Consider the following 19,883-nt stretch of genomic DNA (forward strand, 5'->3'; position numbering starts at 1 on the left):
TTAACGTCAGATCAGACCTATTTTTTTTCCGAAGACACTAAACCTGTTTTTCCAAGCAAGCATGCTAACAATCGTCCTTGAGCCAGACTTTGCCTAATGCTGTAATTCAACTACCGAAAGAAAATTACCTTTCAGTTATTTTGACAAAACCACTATTTATTCAAAGGAATAATCCTCTTCCTTATTTAGCCATGGGAGAGTTGACTAAAAATTCCATCGATTCTGACTGAGAATTATATTTATCTTAATAGAGTATGGCACAATAAGGGTAGCATGGTCAATTTGATTACTAAAGAAATTAAATTTAGCATGCTCTGAAGTCCCAAATGGAGGACTGTCAGTGTTGGTTATAACAATCAGAGAACCAGTGGGTACTGAGCACAAGCAATGATTGTTTGTAAAGGGTAGAGATGCCACTCGAAATATAGCACTCTGCTGAACTCGTTGGGACAACTACATATTCAATACACTCCTACCAAAGTTCACTAAGCAGATTCTCATTACCGCAAAAATGTCTAGTTTCCTGGGTCTTTATTGACAGGGTAAAGCGTAAGTTAATCAGAGATGAGATGAGGAGATCTCTTGTGCAAACTATGAAAGCGTGGATAGCAGAAAGCACCGCATACAACGGAGTACTGTACACATGCCAATTATATATACATGTTTATTCCCATATAAACCACAATACCTCTTGTAATTACTATTTTTGATTATTCATAGAAAATAATAATAAAAGAATTATGGATACAGCATTTCTTATAGAATATAAAAAAATAGATTTCCATTTCATATAGATAAACAATTTGTGCTCAGATTGTTCATTTATATTAGTTTAATATCTTTTTAAAACTAATTAGCCTAGAGAGAGGTCGCTGTAACTAGCATTATTATTGTTAAGTCGTTTCTTACCATTTTATGCAGTGAAGATAACGACTAACAATGAAATAAAAATTGAGAAATGATAGAAGAGAGAGAGAGAAGGAAAGTTTGTGTTTGCATACAATATGTAGGGGAGATTCTTGATGGAATATCATAGAGCTTCTCTCTGGTACTGTGAAGGCGATAGGGTTATTGACCTTCTGACAAAACGTCAGACAGAGCCTGGATGAGGTGGAGGAGATTGAGAGAAGAGGATGGTGCCGAATGCCATCAGGCTCAGATGAAGAGGAATGCTGAGGGTGATCTGTTGTGGAAACTTTTTTTTACTCCTTCTTTTGGAAGAACATCGAAATAGGCAGTTGTTTACTTGGCCCTTAGGGTTCATCAAACACCTGTGTTTCCAACAACAAACGGGTCAGTTTGATACTGCTCTCCACGGAAGAATCTTAACTCTTTATTGTATCTTTAGCATTCTGAATTATGCTTAACACTTCACTCATCTTTTCCAGTGTCCATTTTAATGGATCAGCTTTAGTTCCTAACTCGTCTCCCTCCGACTTAGACGAATTTATGCGATATTCTAACTCCTTATGCATCAACTCGACATCCTCTTTAAGATGCTCAACTTAATTGTCCCCAAATCCATCACCGCCAGCAGGTTCTTCTAACATGTGTCCACCATTTATGGTTTCAATTCAACCATTGTTCCCTGCATCGACAATGGTGAATGCTTTCCAGAGGTACATGATGTTCATATTAGGGCTGGCATCAATACCAGCTAGTATCATGTTGAAGATCTTCTGAGTGCCTTGGATGAGAGGCTGGGGAAGCAAGGTCATGTTTGGAGGTGAAAATACGACCTGCAAATCTGGTTGTTCCAGTGCCGTCTCTTTGCCCACAGATGCCAGTTCTCCATTAAATTCTTTGTTTGTTTTTTGGGTTAAATCAAGGCTTGAATGAATTTAACCATTCCAACTGGCTGCAGATGACTTGGTAACAGCGGTATTGCTGAATTTCTCATACAAACTTAAGGCTTTCTGCTGTAAGATATTTCCCTTTGATAAGAAGTCCCTTTGTCATATCTTCTATACACTTTCATGGAGGTTTACCTATTTTTACTAATACTGTTCCATACTTTCATGTAAACTTTACTGTATTTGGTAGTGATAATGGCATTGGATTTTTTTTCATTTCAGTCATATTTAAGACTTTCACCTTTTCAGCTAAGTAGGCACATCATAGGCCCTTGTGGGTTTGCTCTCAGTAACATCCTTTGAGGGGGGTGGGGGGGGGGGGGGGGGGGGGGGGGGGTGGGGGGGGGGGGGGGGGGGGGGGGGGGGGGGGGGGGGGAGGTTGCACATGCTTTTTAAGACTTCTTTTGAACAAAGAAACAATAGAGTACACAGATTGTACAGGATGGGAAATTTGCTGTTGCAGAAGGCCAGAATAAGTTGAAGCAGTGGTTCAGGCTTGGAGGGATAACGGGTGGTGGTGGATAGATGCTGGGAAGAACAAAAGGTAACGTGGGGATACTAGTGCTATCTGATGCTTTGTTTTGATAATTTTTGTTGTTGCTATAATGGCACATGCAATTTGAAGACTGTTTAAAACTATTTTTCCCTGTGACTGACCAATGGTCAATGTATCAGTAGATTTTGGGGCCAACCATACTTGAGCAACGATGTATCCTACGATACAACATTCTGGTCAGTCATTATCATAGATTGTCCTTTGTAAGGCTCCTCTCTTGCAGCAAGCACTGAAATGTTTATGTAGAGGTAACAGCACTGTATTCTTTCTATCTGTGGGAAATTGGAGACTTAAGAATTGCCTAGTCTTGCTTTTATTTTACTCTCCTTTCTTCACCAACCATGCGCTATCTCTTATATGATCACCACCATCTCTTGAATTTTCTGGTTCACACACTTACTCACTCACTCACTCCCCTCAACAGGGAGTAGGCATTATTTTAGTCTTGGTCAATTTGGCCAGACTGGAAAAATCTTGAACAAACGAGTGCGACCCTTGATTGTGTGAATCATAATACATTTATCTACAAGCTTAGATTATTGTGAATTTATGGATCAATTCATAACATTTTAAATGAATTTTAATGGGCAGAATCAAAAGGCCAGTACAATAGTTCTGGTAATGTCATTTCAGGTGTTTCTCAAGGTAGTGTTCCTGGACCTTTGGTATTCATAATCTATACCAGTGCCAAGTGGCAGTCTGGAGAACAAGCTGATTGCATACATCGATTATTCTACTTTTCTAGTTGTTGTTCCTTCTCCTTGCCTTAGGTCTATGGTTGCATAATGCTTAAATAGAGATCTGGCACATATTCATAAGTGGAATAGGTTTCAGAGCTTGGAGCATAATCTTTCTGAAACTCATAGTCAATCCAGAACACTTTTACCTATTGTCTTCATCAACTTTTTGAAAATTGCCTTTTAGTTCATTAATCCAAACAGTGGCCTTTTGAACTGGTAATATCTGCTTGAAACTGTGAAATCTCACTTCCTCTTGCCTTCATTAAGAATACCCTGGTGAAGAAATTGTCATTATGAAGTTTCAAAGCCTTGGGATCTCTCATTGGTCCTTTGTAAGACTTTGTTATGGTGTTTAGTTGACACTAATATAGAGGAGAACCTGCTTGTACCGTCATTCTCACCCCACTACTGGTAAACATTAAGCACAAGTTGCTCTTTCAATGATTCCCATCTCTAGCATCACCTCAGCTTCTTCCTGGATTAGTTTTTTTTGCAGTGAAAGGTAAAGAATTCATTTTTGCTCTGTTATCACTTTCCTGCAGGTTTCTCCCAGCAAAGTCTTCCCTGAATTGCTGGTAAAATGTCATAAGGTTCTTCCAGCAACTGCAATACCTGCTTTTTTTGTTGCTTGCTTAGGTTGTTGTTACTGGTGACATCTTGATGCATCTCTTCTTGCGTGGCTGAAGTTTCAACCAATCTTCATCTGGAATTATCTGGTTTTCATAGGCATCCTCCTTGATAATGGTCACATTCAGACATCTCTTTTCTTCAGCAGCAACTGCAGCTGCTGTTTCATTCACTTCCCTCTCACTGTAGTCGTTCAAGATGTTTGAATGTAGTTTACAGTTAGTTCTCTGCCATCATCAGCCTCGTAGTTGATGCATTTAACCACCTTCTTGACCTCATATGTTCTTCTCCACTGCAACTTCATCTTGTTTCCAAACTTGAACTGACAGTTTCTGGTCCTCTTGTCGCAGTGATGCATCTGGGACTCATATGCCACACATAAACTCTCTCTGGTTAAATGACATGCCTCTTCCATGTGATGTGTTAGCTCCAACATTTACTGGTATGCTTTCCACACTTCATAATTTTAGTCTCAAGTCCTTAGTTCAATAAGAACCTGCATCAGTCTTTTCACTGCACCTCCACAGAACAGCTCAAACAATGAAAATCTGGTGCTGTACTGCAGTAATTCAGTGACCCTGCTGGCTTCATTTCTCTTGCAGAGCCATCCTTTCATCAGAGTCCTCAGTTGTTTTGGTTATCTTTCCTTACAGCACTCTTGACAATCTCAGCTATGGCCTTGATTAATTTCTTTTGGTCCTTTATGTTTAGAATCAAGAATAACATTGTGTACATAACTTCATGTGCTTTCCCATCACAAATTATCATCAGAGAGATGGAAATGTTGAGTGTGATGTTTTCTAGCAAGTAGAGAAACAAATCAGTACACCTCGGCCTAGGAAGAAATTCTTGGTAGCGTCATACCCAGGCCACAAATTACACCCACCCATTGACGACGGTGGATGCATTTTAGCTATGTCAAGAATTAATTTGTTTACTTTTTCAGCATTTAAGCCTCAAAATAATCAAATAGGACTATTCAAAATTTTATGGTTGCAATTCAAACAATATCAAATTTTCGTATCTTTTTAAAATCAAAACCTAGTTTTGATAAAGACTTTTGTCGAATGCATCTTCACTGAGTGAACGAAATTTGGTTCTGTGGTATTTTCTGAAAATTTTGATAAATATGAAAAATTTTGCTGTGATAAAACATAACTTGGCTTTCTTGAAAAAAACAAAAAAGAGGAGGTGTGTATTGCATCAATATAAGAGATAAAATACAGTATGTTAGTTGTCAGTTAGTGAATTTTGCACGAAATCCTATGCATTCATGTGGGAACTACACAAAAGAAACAATAAATGCATCTCTTGATTTACATTTTATCTATTAAGTTACATTTATGAACATATGAACTTCATACTTATTCATACATAATATACAAAGATATACAGACAGATGTGAGAACAGTCATAACTGTAATCCAGTGCTTCTGCTATTATTAACATTTAATATGTTGCTCTCCATTTTGTATTGAAGTTCATTGTCGCTAGAGTATCTGTGTTACACAAAGGAAAATGAATTTACAGATTCAAATGTATTTCATCATCCATCCTTCTGTTTCAGTTTACCGAACATGTGGTCAGTGGACCTCCCAAGAGGTGTCATATTTCAGGAATGTGCAGTTTCCATTAGATGACCCCACCACAGGAGACTGCTCTTTCCAGGTCATCAAGAGATCTGATGACTATTGTGGGATGAGGTAATATTTTCAGGATCTCCCTCTCTTCGACCAAGCCTGTCAAAATTTAGATCTTTTTTTCAATGTCGCAGCTTTCAGTACTTTCAAGGAAAACCGTTCCTTTGTCTTTAGCTGCCCTGTTTAATGTTTTTTTTCATCCCATTACTCAAGTTTTAGTTTTAAAGTGTTTGAACCATTCTACAAAACTGTTGCTATTCTTGAGTTACATCATCTGCTTCTTGACATGACTGAATCAAACACATTTTTTATTTTTTTTTTATTTTTGACACAAATTTCGACTCTATGTTAAGACCCTGTTGTTTCCACCAAGTTCGCCCTTCTGTTATGTTTATCTGTCGGTTCAGTTGAGCTGAAGAGAGGGAACCCTCATTCCTTTTCGCTGCCTGAGTCACCTGGAATTGATTGGTCTGTTTCTTCCTTCTGGTACTCTCTCTAGCATATCTGGTTCCCTTAGTTCTTTCATTTGTGCTTTTTGAGGAAAACTAATTAAATTCTCTTCGAACTGGGCCTCGACTTTTTACGAACTGTATTCTTTTATGTTTTTCCTCTATGGTTGTTTCCAGTCAATTTTGGCACAAAAATAGCAACTGAAATGCTCATTTAACATTTTAGTGATGGGAAAGAGGTAGTTGCCTTATGGGAGCACTGTCATGCATTACAGGCCAACACTTATAAAAAAAATTATTTCAGGCTGATTGAACATTCAACAGCCTCCGTGAAACTGATAAGAGATGATGGCATATTTGGTAAGCAGGGCATTTGTATAGGTAAGAAAATATATGACACTTGCAAATTAACAACAGACACAGTCCACCTAGCAATTATACCCATAGTGACCATGCTGCAACACCCACATAAGTTTTCATGAAAGAAATTGATCGATAAATGAATAGAAAATACTGGAATTTCCATCAATGAATGAGTTATACATAATATACAATGGTGCAAAATCATACTAAAGTTTTCATTCTAAAATAAATGGAAAATAAAATAAATATATTTAAATTTGCTGACGCATACCAGGTCAAATTTCTTATGCATCATTGTATTTGACAATGATGTCACATCAAAATCGAAGATCATGTCTCAATCAAGCAACTATGTATTGTGCATCTTCACAACACTGTGTTTACATGTTTAGAGTCCTGGATGGCAAAGGGAACCTCAGCAAAACTGATCTAAAGGAAGTTCTCGTTGTTTGCAGAGTGTCGATGGAAAAGGCAGACTTACCTGCCAAGTCTGGAGGGTCATGTGATGACGTGCACTTCAGAGTGAAGGGAATCCACAACGACCGCTTGAAACCCAAATGCGGAAGGCTCACTGGGAAAAAGTGTAAGTTCTTATTCTGGGGACACTGCAAACAGATAATGGTCTCACCTGTGATCAAAATAAAGCACATTAAATTAACAGTGTTGTAAGAAGCTGGGAAAAGGTTAGAGAAATGACATAACCATTGATGGGATTCATCAAACTTGACAAAAGCATGTCCTGTTATGCTCAACAATTTTATTGTTTGAATTGTTTCTCTTTTCTGTGAAAGTATTGAGAACTGATGTCGTTTATTGACATCATTTATTAGATTAGTCCTTTTAAGCACCAGAAGAGTGAATGAAGCTCTTTGCAAGCCATGACTGATGCTTAATCTTTTGTGGATGCTAGAGATTATTTCTTATGTAAATGCTGTTTGATATTATTCAAGATGTAATCTATGGGAGAAAAGGTCAACCATCATAACATATTATTTTGTTATTGATAATAAAATGATCGTTATGTTGCACGCATTAACCATTTCTCCTCTACTCTCTGTGAAGCCTAATTCTCCTTTTCTCGCAGATTCCTATGACATAAAACACGTCAATGAAGTGTCAATTCACATTACTTCTCCGAAGTCCACCAGCGTCTCCTGGAACCTCAGAGTGGAGCAGGTGAAATGTTCCCAGTGGGAGGAGGAGGAGGAGGAGGAGGAAGCACCACAAGTAAACCAAGTCTCTTTAGTGTCTTTAGATCAGTAAAACAATTCAGTCACCAATTTTTATGGCAAGAGCAATGACGCTTTCTGTTAAAAGTTATTTTCATAGGCGTTTAATGCTGCAATATTATTTGGAAAAGCAGAAGTAGATATGATGTTATCTAGTTCCAGGGATTCATACATCACAAAAATAATTTGCCATCATTGACACTTTCTATAAAAAAAAACCAGTGCGATCAGGTCATTCCCTGGAACAAATCACTTCTATTGCACCGAAATGTGGAGAGTTCCATCCATCAAAACAACTTTACTTGTTCTGAATACTCTGGACCTTCAAGGAAGCAACCCAAAAGCTTCCCCCCAGTGGGTGTTTTGGAACTGTTAATGGCTGGAGGCTAACTTAGGTCACTAAATAGTTATATTTTGACTGATCCATTTCTTACCTTTTTTCCATTTTTTGTTCACCTATTTTCAGTGTATCCACCTACCTTCCCTCCAGTCATAGATCCCCCAATGCCCCGTACCTCTTCAACCATCACAGGAGGAGGAGGAGTTAAAAGAGGAGGAGGTGCAGGCTTTGCTAAGTGTGGAGTCAAAGGTCCCCCATTCAACCAAGGCATCACTTCCTTCGACTGGGATGTGCCTTCTCTCAATGACACGCTCTTTGCTCACTGTAAGTCCACAACATGGTCACTTTTCTGGTTTTGGGATTTTAGTCAAACCAAGGTTATTATTATTATTATATAAGTTGTTTCTATTGATAATGATGATGCTATTACTGAATTCTTATAGTTTAAGGCTTGAATTCAATAGATGAATAATGTTTTCCCTAAAGCAGATGCTCCATCGTTTAGTTTAATGGACTGACATTTCAAACTACATAGACTTGTGAAGAATCAAGTTTTGCTATATCTCTCTTGACATGACTGTTGAGCCAACCTCTTGTTTATGAGAGTTCGGATCTTCCTTCATGTGAAAAAATAAGAGTGCTGTTGAGAATATTGATAACAAGCATTGAACGAATTTCTCTCTTTCTTAATTTGATTTTGTGTAAGTTTGCACTTTAAAACATATTGCAAAATCCAAATAGAAACTCTTACGTCTTTCATTGTTACCTTTCATTTCTTCATTTTGGTTACATTTAAATAACGAATCTGAAATGTTGCCTATAAACTTGTCTCAACAACTGATCACAGACATCTCCTATTTTCAGAAATGGTGACTTATGTCTGTTAGTGATACACCTTTTCTTTCTCTTTGCTAAGATGCTGGAAAACCAAGTCTGTTGTCAGCAAGGATCACCTTCGGGAACGTGGCTGGCCTTCGGGAATTTCCTTGGCAAATCGCCATGACTGACAATGGCAAATTCCACTGTGGAGCCTCCCTCATCAGCGACTGCTGCACACTGCGTCGTGTCGTAAGTAGAGAGGAACAATCCTGCATCACACAAGGTCTTCCTTAGGCTGGAACAAAATCTCTGAGGGATTGTAGCCTAAGATCCAGCCGAGGTTTATTTGATGTGCTCCCTAAAAAAGCTTTGATAGTTTGTTATGGTAAACTACAGACATCTTTATCTTAACTGTAGCTTCTGCTTGGCATGGCCAGGGAGGCTTTTAACTACTGCCTCTAATTAATTTTTGTTTGATGTAGCAGTACATGGCTGGTTATCACATTGTTTCTTTAGGAATGTATCACATATTACAAATTAGCAAGTTAATACCATTTATTTTGGTGGGAAAGTCACTTAAGACAAACACTATTAGTACTAATTAAGGCTTTTATTTGATATTGAAGCTACATCACTGTGATCACCTTGAAAATGTTAAGCAAGCTCTAAGTATTCAAAATGACTATCTTAAGACAACAATTTCTGGTGGAAAGGTCATTTAAGACAAGCTCAAGCTAACTGCTGGGGGATTATTGCTAATTTGTGGTATTAACTGACATATGAGCTACAACAGTCAGTTAATACCACAAATTAGTAATAATCGCCCAACGGTTACCTTGAAGTTGTCTTAAATATGAGCTACAACACTGTAACTGTCTCAGTGGCGTGGTCGATATGGTGTTGGCGTGTTACCTCTGTGGCCGCGAGTTCGATTCCCGGGAATTCCACTGAGGAGTGAGAGATGTGTATTTCTGGTGACAGAAGTTCACTCTCGACGTGGTTCGGAAGTCACGTAAAGCCGTTGTTCCCGTTCTGAATAACCCCTGGTACCATGCAACGTAAAACCATCATACAAACAACACTGCAACTACCTGGAAGATGTTAACTATAGATCATACATTCATAATATCCAACTTGAGACAAATTTTCTGGTGGACTGGTCATATAAGCTACCATCAACAAGGATAGATATTGTGGTGTACAGGTTTCGCAAGACTTAACTACCCTGATGTTGCTAGCCATGAGGAATGTTTACTGCTGTGCACCAACACAATACCCGGTACGATGTGTCCCAATAAATTATGCTGTTTTGGTTTTTACCATCGAATGGGATCTTAGGGTTAAAATAGCTTAGGGCTGAATGTTTATGTTGGTAGAACAAATTCATAATGTCTCCATGAAATTACTAATCTCCATCTGAGGTACTGGGGTTGAAATCAGGTAGGTCATATTCACCATCCATATCTTTCTCAATTCTACCTTTATTTCTATATCATTTGCTCATCTGGCAGATTAGCTACACATTTGCCTTTCACTACAACTTTCAGTTTGCTTGTTGAAGCTTGAATAATGCTCCACGAAATGCCTCTGGCCCAATGTTCCACCTCCTCAGTAACTTTTTCTTCTGCGACGCTGGATCTATCTCTCTCTCTCTCTCTCTCTCTCTCTCTCTCTCTCTCTCACCCGTGACCTAATGTTGAAAACTTCCGGCCATTTAGGGTTTCATGTCATTATGATGAAAAAATAGCTTTTCCAGACCTTTGTATAGACATCATAGTTCTAAACTCTATTCATCTCTTCCCTCCAAAAGAGAATTTGAATTTGGAGTGTAATATGGTACTCTACCATCGCTGAATCTTATCTGTCCTTCTCTATACAATTGCAAACAAATGTCTGAGTATTTCGTGTAAGCGTGTGAATATAGAAAAAAGAAAACCAATCACATCAAAATATCACCTCGCATCTTTAGGAATATTGTGCAATACTACATAGTAACACTGAAGGTTGAGCTGGGTTTTTGGGAAGCATTGAGCTTTATTGTCTTGATCTGATTAGATGCTGGCGGAATTTCATTCTTCAATTAAAGGTGACTCTTGTTCTCGATGGTGTATTCTCGTTTTGAATTGGTTTTGCTATGCTGGCCAAGTATCAGTCTCCCATGCGATCTACCTTATGGATATGTTTGACACAGTTGTTGAGGAGTTAGGAATAGGCGATGTGTGCAGTGGACAGTATTGTGGTTTTATGCTTTGTTGGTGTTTATTGCAGCTTGGTCTTAAAATTTTATGTCAACAGTGTACAAGTGATGATTGTTGCTCTACAGGGGTTTCCAAGAAGTCATAATTCTTGTAATCACGTGATTGTGTTCCATTTTTTATATCCCACTTAAAAGGATTTGACCGTGACTCTGACTGTGTGCTGGAGGTGTCTGTTATATTGCTGTAAACTTCTTGTGTTTCTGGTAATATCTGGGGATCAACTACCTTCAACTCTGATGACAGTGACTGAAACTTTGTTTTGACAATGTTATCAAATCCTTCCACGAAAGAAACTTAGTTTAATATTGCTTAGAAGCTTTAAAACTGATGTTCATGAAATTCAAGGCTGCATGGAAGTTTAGTTTACTCTCGTTAGCTTCTTAACAAACTCTACATTTAGGAAAATAGCCTGGGCAGTTGCAAAGACAGATTTGTAGGAGGAGTATAAAGAAAATCCTCAAGACCTATGATGTTAGGGACTGCATTGCATAAAAGTGCAGATAGTACGATTCAGGAGGTCGAGGCTCCTTGAGAGCAGGCCAAGGGCAAAGGTATTCTGGTTATCCTTCTGCATCCTTTGGTACAGTTTGCTGAGATTTCCAGTGTCTATATTCTTGGGATTAATCATCAGTGAGGAGAGGTTTTGCTTATAGAGTAGACTGTAAGGAAACACTGACTTAACCAGAAAGTGAAGTTAGAAACGATGTAACATCTTTAGTTTGGTTAAAACTAATTGTGAATATTCATGTACAAATGGATGCATTAAGTACTGTTTGATAGGCGTATTTTAAGGTGCGTTTTATCCTCTTATGAGATGTGATATGTACAGAGCATTGCAATTTCCCCCAAAACAGATACCAAAACTCACCATCTCAGATTGACTTGTCTCTTGGGGACTGGGATTTAACTACCACCTCAGAGGGCCGGAGTATTAAGGCTAAAGTTTCCAAAGTTACTGTCCATCCGCGCTATTGTCGATCAACCCACCAGAATGATTTGGCTGTCCTGAAACTGACTGAAAAAGTGGAATACACAGATCGGATCAGGCCCATATGTCTTCCAACAACAGGTCAGTAAGTTGTCCTTTCCTTTATTCTTGAAATATTTATTTTTATGGATCACTGAATTTTGGTAACCTCCTGCAGACATACCGTGTTCCAATAATAAAGTGATATCTAGAAATGAATGTCCTGTGAAACTATCAGGAGTTCTCTATGCATTTCACTCTAAGTTGCGAACCAGCATTGAACCAGGCTTTACTCTTACACTCTCGCTCAGCAGATGCTCAGGCATAAGTGAATAATGGTACAGTACAGTATAGTGCATGCTTTAAAGAAATCTGTCAGTGATGGTTTCGTGTTTCCGTTTTTGCAGTGGTCTGACACTGTAAGTTGATCTTATGAATGGGTTGTTACCATTTCAAATGATATTTCTACCGTGCATGAATAAAACCTTAATTATTTGATCATTTACCATTTGGATGCTTTGATAACATACAAACACTGTTCTATTACAGATATTAATGTAGAAGATCAGCTCGCCATCGTCTCTGGATGGGGAAGGAACGAAGCTGCAAAGTTACAATCTCAGTTGCATTATTTTCAGGCCACAGTGATCAAGAACAGCGTCTGCGATCAAAGATGGAATTCAAATGGAACAGCCAGAGGGTTCATAGTCTCCTCCATGATGTGTATGGACTCATCAAGTGGAGACTCTTGCAATGTTAGTGGCAATATTCAATGTTTTGTTTTGGTTTGGATTTCACCAGTTTTAGTGCATTCTTCTCAATATATTTTAAATGTAAGAAGGTGGTCAGTTACCCTTCATTCTCTTTTCACTTCTCTTATTTCATTCAACTTGTTTTTGGTACATAAATGAGTCATGTTCAATAATGTCTCATGTGGAGAAGGTGGTTGCAGTATATGAAAAAATTAAGTTTTATGCTGAAGATAAAGTGTTGTCCTTAATACTTATCAGTCTGTATGGGAGCTGTGCTTACAGTGTGCTTTACAGTACACTGATTCTGTAAACCAGGGGTCTGCACCATCCCTCCATCCTCCCCACCCTGGGGGCCTCATCTGATACAAATTCTTGGGATGAGGCTTGTGAGAGTCTAGCTAATGGACTTGGTGGTCACATTCAACACCTGCGAATAACAATTCTCACTTCCCAACAAAAACAATCTGATCACAAGACACTGTAGCTTTCAAGTTTATGGTACAGTTAGTTAACTGTTAATGTTAGCTTGAGTTAGTTTTTGTGTCAGTTAGCTAGCTCACTGAATTCGGTTTCATAAGAAATTGTTTACAAAAGGAACCCATGCATTTTATGAGATGTGAGTCATCTCACTGAAAAGGTTTTACAAAGATATTTAGAATGAACCAGCAAGTTTTTCCCGGCATTCTGCTCGTGTAACAGATATTGTTAGCAATTCTCAAGAGCTTTCTCTGTCTCATCTCCATCTCTCTCTCTCTCTCTCTCGTTCTCTCGCTTCTCTCTCTCTCTCTCTCTCTCTCTCTCTCTCTCTCTCTCTCTTCTCCATCCTCCTCGTAAACGCTGTGAATTTCCCAGTCCAACTCTTAGAAACGGCTGTCTTTCATATATACAGTGGACCCCCTGTATTCGCGTTCTCCGGATTCGCAGACTCACACATTCGCGGATTTCTCTCTGGAACATTTCCCCGCATTATTCGCGGAAAATTTGCCTATCCGCGGTATTTTTCTATGATAACTATCTACAAATTCCTGGTTTTTTTAATGAATTTCATCATAAAATGCACATTTTGTGATAAAACTATTATAAAACCAGGTATAAAATTTTTAGTTGTTGTTTCTTGAGTTTTAACTAACAAAATAGAAGGTTTTAAGCATTTTTATAGGCATTCCAACTATTTGCAGGTTCTAACTATTTACAGGGGGTCTGGTATGCATCCCCCGCGAATACGGGGGGACCACTGTATATATATATATATATATAATATATATATATATATATTATATATATATATATATATATAGATATATATATATATATATATATATATATATATATAGATATAGATATAGATATAGATATAGATATAGATATAGATATAGATAGAGATTATAGATATAGATATAGATATAGATATAGATATAGATATATAGATACATACATAGATACATACATAGATACATACTAGATACATACATACATACTACATACATACAGGCAGTCCCCGGGTTCACGACGGGGGTTCCGTTCTTGAGACGCGTCGTAAGCCGAAAAATCGTCGTAAGCCGGAACGACGCTTGGAAATATGTCTTAAACTAATAAAAAGTTATAAAAACCTTACTTGTAATCCTTTGGTTACACTACATGTTTCCTGTAGTTTTATGTACAACCTGGAGTTATTTTCATAAAAGAATGCTGGTTCTTGAAGGTAAAAACTAATTGTAATCCTCTGGTGACACTACATTCTTGAAGTTTTATGTACAACCTGGAGTGATTTTGCCAAATCTTGAGGGCTACAAGAACAGCTGATTACTATTTACGTATCATATAGACTAATTAAAGTAAAACGTATCTTTAAATAGGCTTATATATTAGTATCAACAAAACATTTCCTGCTATGAGTCAGAGGCCGTTTAATGAAACGAACACTTCTCTGTCCTATCTGTTCAGAAAATAAATGTTACGTCAATCCCCGAGACGGTGACCATTGTTGCCAAGGCGTCTCTCTCTCTCTCTCTCTCTCTCTCTGATCAAATTACACTGGAACTTTGACATACGATTGCCCTAATATACGAATGTTTTGAGATACAACAGAAAATTTGCGAAAATATAAGCTTTGATATACAACGAAATATTTGAGATACAATTTTGCGATGAGTGGTTAGTTGTATAGGCGACCGATAAATGGCGTTCAGTCTGTTTTGTTTGTTGGTGCTGCATGTTAACACGTCGTTGTTTAGTTCGTTGTATTTGCGCCTATTTTTTCGTGTTATTTTGTCATATTTTATTATTAACCATGGGTCTCAAATCTAAAGACAAAGCAGGTGATAAGAAAAAACCCAAGAAAATGATTTCGATGGAAGCAAAACATGAAATTATAGCAAAGCATAAAACCTTCCAAAGGCATCACCATTATTTCTAAACTACAAACTGATTAAAATAAAAAAATAAAAATTAGTTTAGCAATGTTATTTCATTTGTGTTTATTACGTAGTTATTAGTGTACATACTTAAATAAAAAGAGAACAAATCGTTCCCTGCCACCCTTCCCTACCTCTTCCCCTGCTGGCCTCACGTCATCTTTCGTTGTGGTAAGTAAAATTCCTTTCTTTTTTTTAATTGATTTTATTAACATTTATTATCATTTATCACATTGCTATGTTATTTTATCCTTATGTGTGTTATTACTCGTTTATTTGTGTATAAATTGTGTATATTATATGTAATTTAGCTGTGTTTAGGTGTGGTTTCATACCGCTAGAACGGATTAATACATATTACATTATTTTAAATGGGAAAAAAATGCTTTGAGATACAACTGTTTTGATATACGACGATGGTAACGAACAAATTAAATTCGTATGTCAAGGTTCCAGTGTACTGGATAATGTCTCTCTTTGGATACTTCGATTTTGCCAAATCTTGAGGGCTACAAGAACAGTTGATTACTATTTACGTATCATATAGACTAATTAAAGTAAACGTATCTTTAAATAGGCTTATATTATTAGTATCCAACAAAACATTTACTGGCATGAGTCAGAGGCCGTTTAACGAAACGAACATTTCTCTGTCCTTACTCGGAGCGTCGGAAGACGCTCTCTCTCTCTCTCTCTCTCTCTCTCTCTCTCTCTCTCTCTCTCTCTCTCTCTCTCTCTCTCTCTCTCTCGTTGTAATCTAACCAGAAACTTCGTTTTGTTATTATTACTGGAAACAAGCAATGATTTTTTTTCATTATTTGTGCTTTTGGACTGTTATATGTAAACTTTGCGCACCGCAAGCTAGTATGTATTCATTCGCTTGGAAACTAGTTCCGCATATGAGGCGTCACTAAAAAACATAGAAAAATACGACATAAAAAGTGTCGAAAATCATCATAACCTCAAAATTTTTGTTGTAATATAACCAGAAACTTATTTTTATTAATATACTGTGCTAAACTATAAAGGAGTTTTATCATAGTATGAGTTTTTTAAAAGCGTCGTTCAACTCGGAGCGTCGGAAGCGTCAGCGTCGTAACCTCGGAACAAGCGTCGTAACCCAGGACGGATTTTTCCATTGAATATTTAAGAAAAAGCGTCGTAACCTCGGAACGTCGTAAGCCGGAACCGTCGTAACCCGGGGACCGCCTGTATATAATATTATATATATATATATAATATATATATATATATATATAGTATATATATATATATATATATATATATAATATATATATATATATTATATATATATATATATAATAGATATATATATATATATATATATATATATATATATATATATATATATATATATATATACATTATATATATATATATTATATATATATATATAATATATATATATATATATATATATATATATATATATATATATATATATATATATATATATTTTATATATATATATATATATATATATATATATATTCTATAATATATATCTATATATATATATATATATATATATATATATATATATATATATATATATATATATTATATATATATATATATATATATATATATATATATATATATATATATTTAATATATATATATATATATAGGATATATTTAAATATATATATATATTTATATATATATATATATAATATATATATATATATATATATATATATATATATAATATATATATATAGATATAGATATACATAAGTCATATCACATACCGTGATTCATATACATATATCGAGCTACAATGTCCTTTAATATCTAATTCGCTCTACCTCGGAATTAATAAATTTTCATATATGCTTAACGAAGGGGAATTTTTTCTCGATAATAGATTTACCTGTACTTGGCGCGAACGCAGGTACATTATAAATCCAGGACCGTCAGTGGAAGCGATCCACCCACCCAACCGCGAGAGGCTTAAAGGTATATGTCGTCTCTCACCTCAAATACTTTCTCGCGCTGAAGTATTCGTTGGTTTTGGAGACAACATCAACCCGCCTCGACTCCGTAGTTAAGTAGCGCTTTTGACAACACGTAGCATTTTACATAAGTCATCATCACATTACCGTTGATTCATATACATATATCGAGCTACAATGTCCTTTAATATCTAATTCGCTCTACCTCAGAATTAATATATGTTTTTCATATATGCTTAACCGAAGGGGAATTTTTTCTCGATAATAGATTTTACTGTACTTGGGCGCGAACGCAGGTACATTATAAATCCAGGACCGTCAGTGGAAGCGATACCACCCAACCGCGAGAGGCTTAAAGGTATATGTCGTCTCTCACCCCTCAATACTTTTCTCGCGCTGAAGTATTCGTTGGTTTGGAGACAACATCAACCCGCCTCGACTCCGGTAGTTAAGTAGCGCTTTTGACAACGCGTAGCATTTTACATAAGTCATAGTCACATTACCGTGATTCATATATATATATCGAGCTACAATGTCCCTTTAATAATCTATTCGCTCTACCTCGGAATTAATATATTTTCATATATGCTTAACCGAAGGGGAATTTTTTCTCGATAATAGATTTACCTGTACTTGGGCGCGAACGCAGGTACATTATAAATCCAGGACCGTTAGTGGAAGCGATACCACCCAACCGCGAGAGGCTTAAAGGTATATGTCGTCTCTCACCTCAAATACTTTCTCGCGCTGAAGTATTCGTTGGTTTGGAGACAACATCAACCCGCCTCGACTCCGGTAGTTAAGTAGCGCTTTTGACAACACGTAGCATTTTACATAAGTCATATCACATTACCGTGATTCATATACATATATCGAGCTACAATGTCCTTTAATATCTATTCGCTCTACCTCGGAATTAATATATTTTTTTCATATATGCTTAACCGAAGGTGAATTTTTTCTCGATAATAGATTTACCTGTTACTTGGGCGCGAACGCAGGTACATTATAAATCCAGGACCGTCAGTGGAAGCGATACCACCCAAACCGCGAGAGGCTTAAAGGTATATGTCGTCTCTCACCTCAAATACTTTCTCGCGCTGAAGTATTCGTTGGTTTGGAGACAACATCAACCCGCCTCGACTCCGGTAGTTAAGTAGCGCTTTGACAACACGTAGCATTTTACATAAGTCATATCACATTACCGTGATTCATATACATATATCGAGCTACAATGTCCTTAATTTAAATCTAATTCGCTCTACTCGAAATTAATATATTTTTCATATATGCTTAACCGAATGGGGAATTTTTTCTCGGATAATAGATTTCCTGTACTTGGGCGCGAACGCAGGTACATTATAAATCCAGGAACCGTCAGTGGAAGCGATACCACCCAACCGCGAGAGGCTTAAAAGTATATGTCGTCTCTCACCTCAAATACTTTCTCGCGCTGAAGTATTCGTTGGTTTGGAGACAACATCAACCCGCCTCGACTCCGGTAGTTAAGTAGCGCTTTTTGACAACACGTAGCATTTTACATAAGTCATATCACATTACCGTGATTCATATACATATATCGAGCTACAATGTCCTTTAATATCTAATTCGCTCTACATCGGAATTAATATATTTTCATATATGCTTAACCGAAGGGGAATTTTTTCTCGATAATAGATTTACCTGTACTTGGGCGGCGACGCAGGTACATTATAAATCCAGGACCGTCAGTGGAAGCGATACCACCCAACGCGAGAGGCTTAAAGGTATATGTCGTCTCTCACCTCAAATACTTTCTCGCGCTGAAGTATTCGTTTGTTTGGAGACAACATCAACCCGCCTCGACTCCGGTAGTTAAGTAGCGCTTTTGACAAACACGTAGCATTTACATAAGTCATATCACATTACCGTGATTCATATACGATATATCGAGCTACAATGTCCTTTAATATCCTAATTCGCTCTACTCGGAATTAATATATTTTCATATATGCTTAACGAAGGGGAATTTTTTCTCGATAATAGATTTACCTGTACTGGGCGCGAACGCAGGTACATTATAAATCCAGGACCGTCAGTGGAAGCGATACCACCCAAACCGCGAAGAGGCTTAAAGGTATATGTCGTCTTCTCACCTCAAATACTTTCTCGCGCTGAAGTATTCGTTGGTTTGGAGACAACATCAACCCGCCTCGACTCCGGTAGTTAAGTAGCGCTTTTGACAACACGTAGCATTTTACATAAGTCATATCACATTACCGTGATTCATATACATATATCGAGCTACAATGTCCTTTAATATCTAATTCGCTCTACCTCGGAATTAATATATTTTCATATATGCTTAACCGAAGGAGAATTTTTTCTTGATAATAGATTTACCTACTTGGGCGCGAACGCAGGTACATTATAAATCCAGGACCGTCAGTGGAAGCGATACCACCCACCGCGAGAGGCTTAAAGGTATATGTCGTCTCTCACCTCAAAATACTTTCTCCGCGCTGAAGTATTCGTTGGTGGAGACAACATCAACCCGCCTCGACTCTGGTAGTTAAGTAGCGCTTTTGGACAACACGTAGCATTTTACATAAGTCATATCACATTAACCGTGATTCATATACATATATCGAGCTACAATGTCCTTTAATATCTAATTCGCTCTACTTCAGCGCGAGAAAGTATTTGAGGTGAGAGACGACATATACCTTTAAGCCTCTCGCGGTTGGGGTGGTACGCTCCACTGGACGGGTCCTGGATTTATAATGTACCTGCGTTCGCGCCCAAGTACAGGTAAATCTATTATCGAGAAAAAATTCCCCTTCGGTTAAGCATATATGAAAATATATTAATTCCGAGGTAGAGCGAATCACAAGGACTTTTTGAGTGGCTGTGAAGAG

The 19,883-nt window shown here is 37.2% G+C and overlaps 1 protein-coding gene across 1 annotated transcript in view; it reads left to right on the forward strand.

The window, feature by feature from the left end:
• The first annotated feature begins 8,806 nt into the window (after window positions 1-8,806).
• LOC135222517 (CLIP domain-containing serine protease B4-like) overlaps window positions 8,807-19,883 on the forward strand; it is a 12,290-nt gene continuing 1,213 nt past the window's right edge. Inside the window, exons 1-3 of the mRNA XM_064260602.1 lie at window positions 8,807-8,865; window positions 11,729-11,943; window positions 12,391-12,596. Of these exons, the coding sequence (XP_064116672.1) occupies window positions 8,807-8,865; window positions 11,729-11,943; window positions 12,391-12,596 (480 nt within the window). The remainder of the gene's footprint in view (window positions 8,866-11,728; window positions 11,944-12,390; window positions 12,597-19,883) is intronic.

Source organism: Macrobrachium nipponense, chromosome 3 (assembly GCF_015104395.2).
Source record: "Macrobrachium nipponense isolate FS-2020 chromosome 3, ASM1510439v2, whole genome shotgun sequence".
NCBI lineage: Eukaryota > Metazoa > Arthropoda > Malacostraca > Decapoda > Palaemonidae > Macrobrachium > Macrobrachium nipponense.